Source organism: Artemia sp. Qi Xiang Cuo, chromosome 8 (assembly GCF_049724085.1).
Source record: "Artemia sp. Qi Xiang Cuo chromosome 8, ASM4972408v1, whole genome shotgun sequence".
Taxonomy (NCBI): Eukaryota; Metazoa; Arthropoda; class Branchiopoda; order Anostraca; family Artemiidae; genus Artemia; species Artemia sp. Qi Xiang Cuo.
Window position 1 is genome coordinate 48003586 of NC_142801.1, and position 12113 is coordinate 48015698.

A 12113-nucleotide genomic window follows, 5' to 3' on the forward strand; every position below is an offset into this window, starting at 1 on the left:
AACTTAAAGTAAAATTCTTGACCATAAATTACCTTAACCTTATTATAATACCTTATAGTTTCCGAATTCTTAATCTCCTCACCCCATTTATGTATCGTCTGGTCCTCCAGCACCCGCTTAATTTCTTTGTCCAACTGTAATTGTTGACTAGTTGGTCCAAGGCCCTCATTCCATGCGAAAGAAAAACCTGTCTTATCCAATACCTCTTTAACTTTAAAAGGCCAAGATCTTTTTCTATTTAACTGAAGTATCTCATCATATGCAGCCTTCAGTAACCTACCACTGGGTAACTGTACTAGTTATAGCCTAAATTTAATAAATTGGGCAGTCCTATAACTTTTAAGAGACCACAATCCAAGGTCTCCTTTAAGAAGCTGGGTATGGGTTATTTTATGTAACCTATACAATATCTTAAAATAACCTAGCTGAACGCTTTCTAACTGGGCAGCGTTCTCATGTTCCCAGATCTTTGCCCCGTAATAGAGAATCGGCATAATCTTAGATAAAAAAAAAACCTCTTATGCAAAGACAAATTCTTTATTCCACTAATTTTATTCCTGAAAAGTGAAAATGTTGCAGCTCTTCCCCTATTTAACACTTCTTCAATATGAGAACTCAATCCACCATTACTTTGGAAGATATAACCAAGATACTTTATATTTTCAACTACATCTAATTGTTGTCCTCCAAATACAAATACATTATCTATTTTTTCATTCCTTTTACTAAAAACAACCAATTCAGTTTCCAAAACGTTCAGCTGTAACTTTTTCATTTGTAAGTATTACTCAATTAAACTCACTAACAACTGAAACTCCTTTGCCGAGTTCGCAACCAATGTCAGCTACAAACAATAACACCAAAAAATGAATTTTTCCAAGACACAGCTTTGGAGCCCATTTTTTTCCAGAAACTCCACCATATCATTCAAAAACAAACCGAACAGTCTCGGGGACATAGCGCTGCCCTGCTTCACTCCTTTCTTAAGGTCAAATAACCTGTAAAAATCCCGAATCTGCAACCCTGACCATAGACTTAGTTCCAGAATACATACCAACAAATAAACGAATAAAACTTAAAGGTAGACCTACATCTCTTAAACACTTTTCAAGGAGAGCTCTATCTACATTGTCGAATGCCTTTCTTAAGTCTAGAAACGCAACATACAGCTTATTTCTACCTGATCCATACTTCTCTATCAGTGAACTTAACACAAATGCTATATCCAACGTACTGTAACCTTTCCTGAAACCCCACAGCTCCTCTTTAATCACCCTATAACCCTCCAACCATTCATTCAACCGATTGTCGAAAATCTTTTCTAAAATTTTACTAAGTGCAGGTGCTAATGCTATCAACCTATAGCAATCATGATCACAAGGACTACCTTTCTTAAAAAGAGGTACCACAATCAATACTTTCCATAGGGAAGGCCATACACCACTACTTATAATTCTATTAAAAATATTCACTAAAACTAGCAAAAAAATATCAAGAAACCTGTTTAACAAAACTGCTGGTATAGGCCCTGATCCTCTCTTCATCTTCTTAACTACTTTCCTAACTTCATCTGAGGTTACATCCCTCAGTAACTCATAATCTTTTCCTTTCACCAGAAACGGCGGAACAACACTTGATTCTTCACTATCTAGACCACTAGAATCTTCTTCTATACTTTCAATAAAACTAGGCCAACTATCAACTTCAGGGATATCTAAATAGCCTTTTCCTTGTCCATTCTCCTGCCTTATTCCTGACCAAAATTGCTTTGTGTCCCCTACCATATAAGCCTTCTCTATCTCTTTCTGTTCCTCTCTAATTTTCTCCCGTTTTTCCTCCGTTTTAGCCTATTATATTCCCTTCTCATTTCCTTAAACCGTAATAACAAGGTCTGCCTTTCTTCCTCTACAGAGCAAGCATTTACCAAATCTAATAACTCATCCAACTCCTTTTTAAAAGAACTACATTCAACATCAAAAAAATTATTTTTCTTTTTCATATTTGGTTTCTCTGACACACGAGCACACTCATAAATCACAAAACCCAAATCTTCCAAAATTTCATCTATGTCTCTGATTTGATCATTCAGACTATCAACTTTCTCAATTATTTGAGGCCTCAAAAACTCCTCATTCATCAACTCCAGCTCCTCTTTACTCCATTCACTCTTTAAAAACTTCCCTGAAAAACAAAGATCCTTTGTAACCCTCCTAGTAGGACTATTACCTTTTTTATTCCTTGGAACTCCTCTTCCAAGGCAAAGCTTAATCTCAACTGGTAAGTGGTCAGAGCCTTAGACCCTAAGAACCTCAACATCAACTGTCAGGGCCACGAGTTCAATACCAACCAAAACATAATCAATTACACTAGGGTTTGTCCCCGACAGACAGGTAAACTCACCCTCCTCCCCATCCTTCCATTTCCAATCACTAATGCATTGTCTGAACACAGTTCCAGAAGCGTTTTACCCCAATAATTAACCCTTCTTTCAATATCTTTGCTCCTTCTAGATGTTTTATAAATATCAGGTATCAGGTTCGGCGTATCAACAAATGAAACTTGATAAATCTCTTTACATATTCCCTTAAGCATTAAAGTCCCCCACCACCAAAACATAATCTTCATCCAAACATGTTAACAATTGCCTATGCTCTTCCTCTAATAAATCTCGTGACACTTCTGCTGCATGTGATCTATTCTGGGAGGTCAACATATAAGGAACCAACAATCGAACTTTTATCACTTGCTAGATGAATCTGAACCAAAATAATATTCTTCAAGAGACTAAAAATTCGAGAATGTTTAAGGAAACGACCTTGCTTAATTAACAACAAAATACCTCCATAATATCTCATATTCTTTGCTGGTTTACGCGCCACATTTTCTACCCAGTATCCTTCAAAATAAGGCACTGTATCGTCACTATGCCACGACTCCACAAGAGCAATAATATCAACACCACCTAGGTCCTTCAGTACTTGTTCAACCTTATTTCTCACACCCTGGACATTCCATATGATCACTCGCATTGGGTGAATAGTGCCACGCTGTCCCTATCCACTTTGAACACGCTAGTGATGTGTCTGCAGAAAAAAGGACGTTTCGAAATAATCGAGTACGTAAGAGAGTCTAGAACAATATGTTACTGATTCAGCTCTGAATCTCTTTGTCTGGCCCATATAGCTAGCTTTTACAATACCGGATCGGGAATTTTTTCTTGCAACATAACGGACTTTGTTGCAATTACGACCGTCCGGGCTTACTCCCAGGGGTTTCACTCTTCAATATTTTTCACAGCTATTGGACAATTCCGAACAGGACACAGAGCCCCTTTCGAGAAATTCGGTTTTGGATCACGTTTATTAAATTTGATCATCGTCTCGATATCACTGTCATCTTTACTATCACTCTCAGAGCTTTCAGACACCACTGTGCCAGCGAAGCAAATGTTCATTTTTTCGCTAGCAGGTTCTTTAGCTAGTTCGACTTCTCTTGTTTCTGCTAACCCGTCTCGAGGAGGCCCCTGTTTGTTCACTTCACTTTAAGGTAACTTCCTTAACACATTCCGAAGAAAAGTCATAAACAACCACTCTGCCGTCGATGTATAACTTTTCTCCCCTAAGCCTAGCTTGGTGGTGTTTCGACAAAGCTCTTAGATCAGTTTAAGGTTTTCAAGGGATTCTCTTTGCCTGGCCCTATAATCGGTGGCAGTCGACTGCCCGTTTCTCTTCAAAAGGGGATTAGGCTTATGAACTATCTCGCAGAACTCTACAGAGTTTATCTTTAGTAAGACTGGCTCCGCACGCATTCTGAACACGTCTTTGACGTCACAACGGTTCAGGTTTAAGTCCGGTATACACTTATTAAGAACCATAATTATTTCTTGCTTCAGCGTACATATGGCAGGATTAATAGGTTCGAAGTTATATAGGACAACATTACATCTTCTCAGTTCTTCATCAAATGCGTAAGCCCGCATGGTAGCTGCTCGTAAATTCTTCCGAAACATCTCAATTTCTCCTTTCATCTCTTCACAAGCTTTGACATTTTCAGATAGTTTTTGGTTCAAAGAAGAAAACTGGCTTTCAACTGATGTAACCTTCACCAAAACGTCCGGCAAAGTCATTTCAGTAGCCTCAATGAATCGTCGTATCAGATCTAGCTTGAAATTAATTTTCTGTATAAATTGAGCACTGGCTGTACCCTCAGGCATAGCTTCAGTTAAAGCTATAGTCATTCCGTTTGAGTTGTTCATTGTTCCACAATTTCAATCCTCCCACACACTGCTTACGTACACCTGCTTCAGTGATCCAAATCGCGATCAATAATCATATATAAACAAGAGACCAGAGATATTATCATAAGAGTTTAAAATCTATTTCGTATTTCACTTGCAAGCAACGCTGAATGACAAAAGATTTTCATTCAGAGAAATGATTCATACTTATTTCCCAAATGTCACATTAAATACCAATTGCATACTTAAGTATCTGGTTTCAAGGTTATCCGTATGAAAAATATATAAATAAAAATCCTCTATTACAGATTTAAATTTCAAGACATATACACACTGCTTACGTGTTCCTGCTTCAGTAATCCAAATCACAATCAAAAATCATATATAAATAACAGTCCAGAGATATTATCACAAGAGTCTAAATTCTATTTCGTATTTCACTTGCAAGCAACGCTCCCCGAGGCGATGTTCATCAGACGAGCGCTAAATGAAAACTGGTGCTATATGGCACTAAGTGCTATATGGCACTTAGGGATGATAAAATTGATAAAAAGCACGTAGATATGAGTAATAGCATTAAAATCAGCCTTCCCGGGATAGGCTTTAAAAAATGAGTGCATCACATTTGCAAAAATCCAAGGGGTATCCATTTAATTAACTAAGGGGGCCCCTTAGTTTACTCCTGCATAGGTTTTGAAAAACATCTTTTTGTGGTCATTTCGTTGGAAAAGGTACTTTTTTCATTTGAAAAAAATGGGGAATAACCGAAAGTGCACTTTATGCGAATGAGCTATCAACTCAAACTTATATAAAGTGATCAAGGAGGCACACTTGTGCCTCTATAAAGAGGCGACCCACCACAATGTTAAGCGATTTCCTAGCGGTCGCAGAGAGACAGCGGTGATCGCATTTTGTAGCCCAAGCTCCAACTAAGAAACGTGCAAAATTTCACCCCCCCACGACTTTATCTTCATGTGTAAAAATGGGCTGGAAGTTTCGACCCTCTTACCACAGCCCCCCTTTAACGTTGTCCGATTGGGTTGAAATTTAAAAGCTAAGCATTCCTAGGGCCCGGGAGCTTATCCTCGAAATTTCAGCTCAATCCGATTACTCCTTCCCAAACAAATATAGCCACACAATGTTCATTTCTCTTTTTTTCAGCCACGCCTACAGGCCACAGTTGGCAACGAATCCGGGTGAATGAGGACTCATTCGAAGCGGAATTCGACCTGTTAGGGCCTTTTGATATTTTCAGACCGAAAAAATTATCCCCCGAATTTACATTTACGAAAAACCTCGTTTTCTTATAAGAGCAAATGTTAATTTTTCCCACCACAGCCTCCCTTTAACGTTGTCCGATCAGGCTGAAATTTAGAGGATAAGCTTTCCTGGGGCCTGGGAGCTTATCTTCAAAATTTCAGCTCAATCGGATCCTTCCTTCCCCATTTTCCAAAAACCAAATATCAAGTTTTGTGGGGATTTACTTGCGTCAAAAATAGATACCTGAGACTAAAATAGTATTTCTGTAAGTGTCTCTGTGGTACAATGGTCGTTGTTCCTGACTGTCAGGCGGAAGATCCGGGTTCGATTCCCCATCAGAGAAGATTTTTTATGTATTGAATTTAAAGTTTAAAAAAGAAACTCAGTTTCTTTTTAAATCCAATCTATTAAATCCTTCGGCTCAACAGGCTTCTCCAGAAGAATATCACAGTCGGCCTTCAGGTTACAGGTAAGTCTCCACTGCTTTGATAACATGTCGTACAACCAGAAGCTCGAAGAAAAGTTGAAAAAAGAAAATCTTACTGTGCATTTGATTTGATTATTCAGGAATTAAAAGCCTTAAAACAAGTATCTTCAACAGCGGGGGTTTGGGGGGCGAAAGCCCCCCCACTTGAACTCCTGACATGATCAGCTAATAGTAAGTCAAGCAATAATAATAAACAAACTGGACAAAAACGTGCAGAGATTATTTGAAAAAAACTACGTTTTCGAAAGAGTTAAAGAGGCTGAGTCATAAATTTAAACCTTAAAACGTACAGGGAGTAGGAGGTACAGTTAGCGGCTGCCGCCCTCAAACCCTCGCTTCCGTATATAAAAGGGGCTGTGTCCTCCTCAACGCCTCGCTCTTTACGCTAAAGTTTTTATTGTTAAAAAAAAGAGTTGTGAGAAAGTCAAACTTTAGCGTAAAGAGCGAGGCGTTGAGGAGGACACAGCCCCTTTTATATACGGCACCGGGGGTTTGGGGGGCGGCAGCCCCCCAACTGTACCTCCTAATCCCTGTACGTTTTAAGGTTCGAACTTGTGACTCAGCCTCTTTAACTCTTTAGAAAACGTAGTTTTTTTCAAATAATTATGTATAAAAATAACCTTTTAAATAAGCCCTTAAACAGTTCTCTTTTGTTACAGTAGCCTTTTAGTTTCTGCTAGTCAGTAGGCGATTTATAAAGCCATGTCTTCATTGTGGCTTCTTCAGGCGAAGTCAATCGAGTAAAAAGAGCTTTTTGTTCATCGAAAAACAAACGTTCCTGAAAAACATGTATTTTTTTCTAAAGTATGAATAATTAAGTTTTTGTTATAAACTTAAAGTTTTTCGTAGCTGTCAAGGTTGTCTGCATTATTTTCTAGATGTGGCTTATCTCCCCAAGATCGGTGATGATTAGAAATTATATTAAAAAATAAGTTTTCAACTGAAACTAAGGAGTGACATTAAAACTTAAAACGAACAGAAATTATTGCGTATAAATAAAAAAGATCATGTAGGCGTTGTTTCTACATTAAATTTTAATAAAAAATGAGCAAAGATTAATTTTAAAAAACAAAGTTTTTTGTTTTTGCGAAGTAAAGAGCGGAGTTGAAACTTAAAAATGAAAAAAATTATTACTCCACAGCCTATCTAATATATATATATATATCAATAGAACCAGTACAAATAAAACAACTAATTATGTTTCCCTGCGTTTCAAGGATTATAGAAAACTAGCACTTCACTGAAAACACAAAATAATATAGGAGTTTTGGTACAGTAAAAGCAAACCAATTAAGGACACTTTTTACAAAATAAAGCGTTTTTTTTTTTTTTTTTTTTTTTTTTTTTTTTTTTTTAATATGCTATCACTTTTGCACTATTGATCAGTTCAATGACTGGCTCTCGTTTTGGTTCTGAAAAGGATATGTCATGATTAGTTTGTAGATAAGTTCGAAGTAAAGTCATCTTGATAGCATTAGGACTATAGGCTAGTTTTAGAATTTGTACCATAGGTGGAAGTTCACTGTTGTATAGAGAGAAATAACCGGATTTCCAGATCTCATATTATGCCTTATTTGATCTTCAGTTCACGTAATATTAAAGCCCATTTCTTACTATTTAAGATTGTATATTACTCACTATTGGTATTATAGTTGGCGAGACCAAAACACTACCTGATAAATCAATCCAATATTTCTGTACGCTGTTCAATGACTTTCGGGTTATTAAAAAAAATATTTAATTTTAAGCTTATGCTTCTTAAGATAATTTTAATTGTATACTGAAAGTTACTGATGTCACAACTGGTGTAAGACTGGTAAACTTTATAGATTAGTATATTGTTGTCAGGCTGCATAATCACTTTTGAATCCCAAATCAATATTCCTGAATTTTATACTTAGCTTTTGTGTTTTCAGTAAAGCGTTAGTTTTATATAATCCTAGAAACATAGGGAAACATAATTAGTTGTTTTATGTGTACTAGTTTTATTGATATATATTAGATAGGCTGTGAAACAATCATTTTTGTCCGTTTTAAGTTTCAACTTCGCTCTTTACTCCCCTCGGAAAAACTTCTTTTTTTTAATTAATCACATATATGATCAACGAGTAAAAGTCAATATAGAGATTAGCCTGTATCCAATTGGGCCTTTGTAATAGATTAAACAACTTAAAAGTACTCAGGAGATCTACCAATGACCAAGTAATTAAGTGAATTACGAACTGACATTGATAAATGTAAACAACTGACAGAAGAGCCATTTCAGTTATTAAGTCCTGACGATGATAACAGAGGGATACAAACCTCTTTGGGTAATGAGTTGGCAAATTTTCCAACAGGTAAATTTAGCTTCCCTTAATTTCTCATGTCACATCTTTCAACAGAAATAAAAAACATTAAGAAAATGTGCATAATGCGACTCCTTCAATTATTCAATGCAAAAATATGTTATATTGTCTGGATACAGGAAAAAGGTAATTTTCTCCTTAAAATTAGACGGAAGGATCTCCCCCCCTTCAAAAACTCTATACAAAACTATTCGTTTATGTATCTTCAATCTCTTTTCCTCCTTGAAAAATGCTCCACCCCGACGCCACCATAAATTCTAGACAAGTCTGCACCTATGTTGCGGTAAATCTCGTAATTTTTCATGTACAAACTTTAATTAAGTAACATAAAACCAAAGATAGCATAAAAAATTTTAATATTTTTTCTAAACGAATGTTCACATGATGACATCTAAGCAAACTAGCACTAAATGCTTAGCAACAACATATGAGCTAAAGCACATGAAAATCTAATCAATACTTTACAGGAGGGCTAAAAAAATTCGGAAGGAATCCTACTTTTTGAAAGGTATGGTTAAATCCTTAGATATTCGTAGTAGACCTACAAGATATCAAAATTAAGCTTTATATTATCATACATTTGAATAGTCAGAAATACGGGGAGGAAAGATTTTACAGGCTTATTCAAATCAAAAAAATGATAATTAAATTAGACACTCACCTAAATTCGAACCAGGATATGCAACAGAATGATATATTTTGTGATAAGGGAAACCATCCTCAAATGATGAGCTATCAGAATGAGGCTTGATGTGATGAACTCTTTTTCCGTCATATATAATCCCGCTAAAAAAGAGATATGAATACAAAAACAAGAAAAACAATTAAGAATAAGGTCAGAACAAACCTGAGAAAAGGCTGCACGTTAGCTACTTTTGTGCACACCAGAGGTAGGGCCAGTGAAATATAGCGTTTACATCTGCAGCAAACGTGCGCATCTGCAGCGATATCAAATTATTTAGATTAGTAGGCTATATATGTTGCCCTAATCAGAGCAAAAAATCGTAGATTTGAAGCACGAAATTGCAGAAAAGGTAGATTATTGAGGAAGGATCTTTTCACAGCCCGAAAAAACGTGGGACAGCGAAAGAAAAACACAGAAAGATAACAGGCAGTGAAAGTGGCAAAATTTCTGATTCAAATCATGATTCAAATTTAGCTGAATATAATTGCAATCAAATTACAATTTCTTGAAAACTTAAAAGTTTAATCATGCAATTAACCAATTTAAGCAAACCTCGATTGTCCATTCGAGCTCCAAAGGGTTCGAATTCTGATTCACATCAAGCAAAAGTGATTTTTAGAAATGAACAAGAACTAGACCTTTGGTGCCAAGATCCCATAATACACTGCAGTAACCATTGCGCATTAGTAAAAGTTGCGGAACATCACTGGCATCAATCAATGGTCGTCGGATAGAACTATAACTATCTAAAGGCAGGACAGAAATCCTGGTTACTAGTCCCTACCGAATTGGCTTGAAATCCAATACGGATACCCAAAATGCAGCCCTCCTCTAGTGAAGTTCAATTGAGTGCGACGAGACTATAATTATAGCCATTGACCAGCTTTAGTTAAATGAATTTTGCCAGTGTGTCTAGTAACTAGGCTGAGAAAAGGAAATCTTGATACCCTGACTCTACCCCCTCCTAAAGAGGTCGGATCAGGTGCAAACAATACAAACTTACAACTGCAAGCCAAGCTCGTGCATCCCGACAAATTTAGTTTGGGTTCAATATCTCTATCTGGTAGATGTACTTCTGAATAGAATTTAGTGACACGCTCTTCTTCCTCTCCCACAGAATTTGAATCCATCCCAGATTTACATAGGAATAACTAGGAAATTATCCATCGTACCATTAACCCTGACGACTAGCATTTAGGTCAAAACAGGCTAATACTCTTCAAAGATACATTTAGAACACTGGGTCTTGTTCTCCGCTGAATTTGGTTGAGATCTGGGGACATTTTCTTAAAAATGTCTAAACAAAAAGAAATTAGGGTCGATCTTTCTCCTCTCCGGTCGGTCCCTAACAAAACAAAGGCTGATTTATTACATCAATAGAAATAATTCTAACAAATTTCGGCTGAGATCCGAATTGTTGTTCTAATAACATCAACCTAGTAGACCCCTTTCCCTCTGCTCATAGTTTGCATACACTCTGGATCACGTACTTCCCATAATATTTGGCAGGGATCAAACTACGTTTTCTGGACAAGTATTTGACCCCCACCCCCCACCCCCATCCCAAATGTCGAATCACATATGGAGCCCTGGTATTTGTGCACTAATGCGTACACACCACTATAGACTGTATCAAGAAGCTAGACATGAAACCCGCAAAAGAGTATTAGCAATAGAGAAATGGAATGCAAAGCGTGGGTTTCATTGCGATTACAATATTGAAACTGTTCTTTTTTGGGATTTAGGGGGGAGAAGGTACCTAGGTTAGGTTAGGCTAGGTTACGCATTTAATATATGCTATGCTTTATCCCCCATCCCCCCACCCCACCCCTAATGTGCAAATATATAGCCCAAATTTGTTCTAAACTATTATATATTCATCCTTTTTTATTATTATTATTAGCCTTAACCAAACTTGACTTCTTTCGTGTTCAACATCTAGTGCACTAGTACAGGAGCCACCAAAACTACACAAAGAATACTTATTTTTATTCTCCACCAAATCTGTCCAACCTCTTCTTTAAGATGTCCTGCGGTCAAAAAAATTAGGAACCCTCCCCCTTTTTCTATCGTAAAAAAGATTGGGCCAGTTTCTGATTCTTAGGACTTTAAGATCTTACTTCCTACCAAGTTTGTTCGTGACCAACGATCACTTCTGGTAGATGTTACGATGGCAATAGCTTAAGGACCCCATCCCCTTTTCACCATACAGGCTAGATAGCGTCCAGAAATGTTAAAAGCCTAACTAGGACACCAGCTTTTACTTCCTGTCAAGTTGGGTTAAGATAAGATTCTAAATAACCTTCCTCTTTTCCCGGATTTACAAGTCGGATCGTAGCTTAATGTGTCTCAGTCGGCTTTTGGGCCCAAACTTATATGAATACAAAATATCAGAAAATTCATAAAAAAAAGGGTACTTGTTAATTATATGGAACACACCCAAGAAGTAAAGTTAGGTTAATCCTAATGAAATATGCTAAAATATGATGATAATATAATGCTTTAGAAACCAAATTATGGAAACTGCGACAAAAAAAATATGGAAAGCAGGCCGCGCAGAACACATTATATTAAATACTTAACCCAACCTAACCTAGCCCTTAGCCACCTCTATATACATCGTAGTTTTTCTCAATCAAAATAACAAATCATAACCGATTGTGAAAGGCAAACCGTTTTTTGTCAGATCTTAGAGAGCGAAATTCTTGAGCGTGTTCCGTATTATTAGCAAGTACCAAAAAAGTTCAAGATTAAACTTTACAAAACCATTTCGCATAGATCTAAAACAGATAAGAAATGTTCGTTCCAAGGCCCCGTAAAGTAAATTCGATGTTCAACACAAGTCTGTTACTACATATAATATTTCCTAGGAGCCTTTTTTTTTCGAAGCCGAAACAGATTCGTTTGCTCCTTGTTTGTACTATTCAGTAGGCGAGAAAAAAAGATTATTTACATTATTTTTATTCTTGAAAAAAATACAGGAAATTCTGCATCTCCATCACACGATTCCCATACCAAAAAGTATCAACTTCCATCCCTTACCCTTACCGAAACAAAACTATTCATCACGATAAAAACAAAACTACGAAAGCAGTA

At 36.7% G+C, this 12113-nt stretch overlaps 1 protein-coding gene across 2 annotated transcripts in view; it reads right to left on the reverse strand.

Moving 5' to 3' along the window:
* The window catches only part of LOC148949495 (uncharacterized), a 216254-nt gene that overhangs the window by 75068 nt on the left and 129073 nt on the right, over nt 1-12113 (reverse strand). The window contains exon 5 of one of the 2 annotated variants that reach the window (XM_089093515.1): nt 8994-9118. In XM_089093515.1, the coding sequence (XP_088949641.1) occupies nt 8994-9118 (125 nt within the window). Of the gene's footprint in view, nt 1-8993; nt 9119-12113 lie in introns of those variants that run through there. The other variant, XM_089093517.1, reaches the window with a different exon arrangement.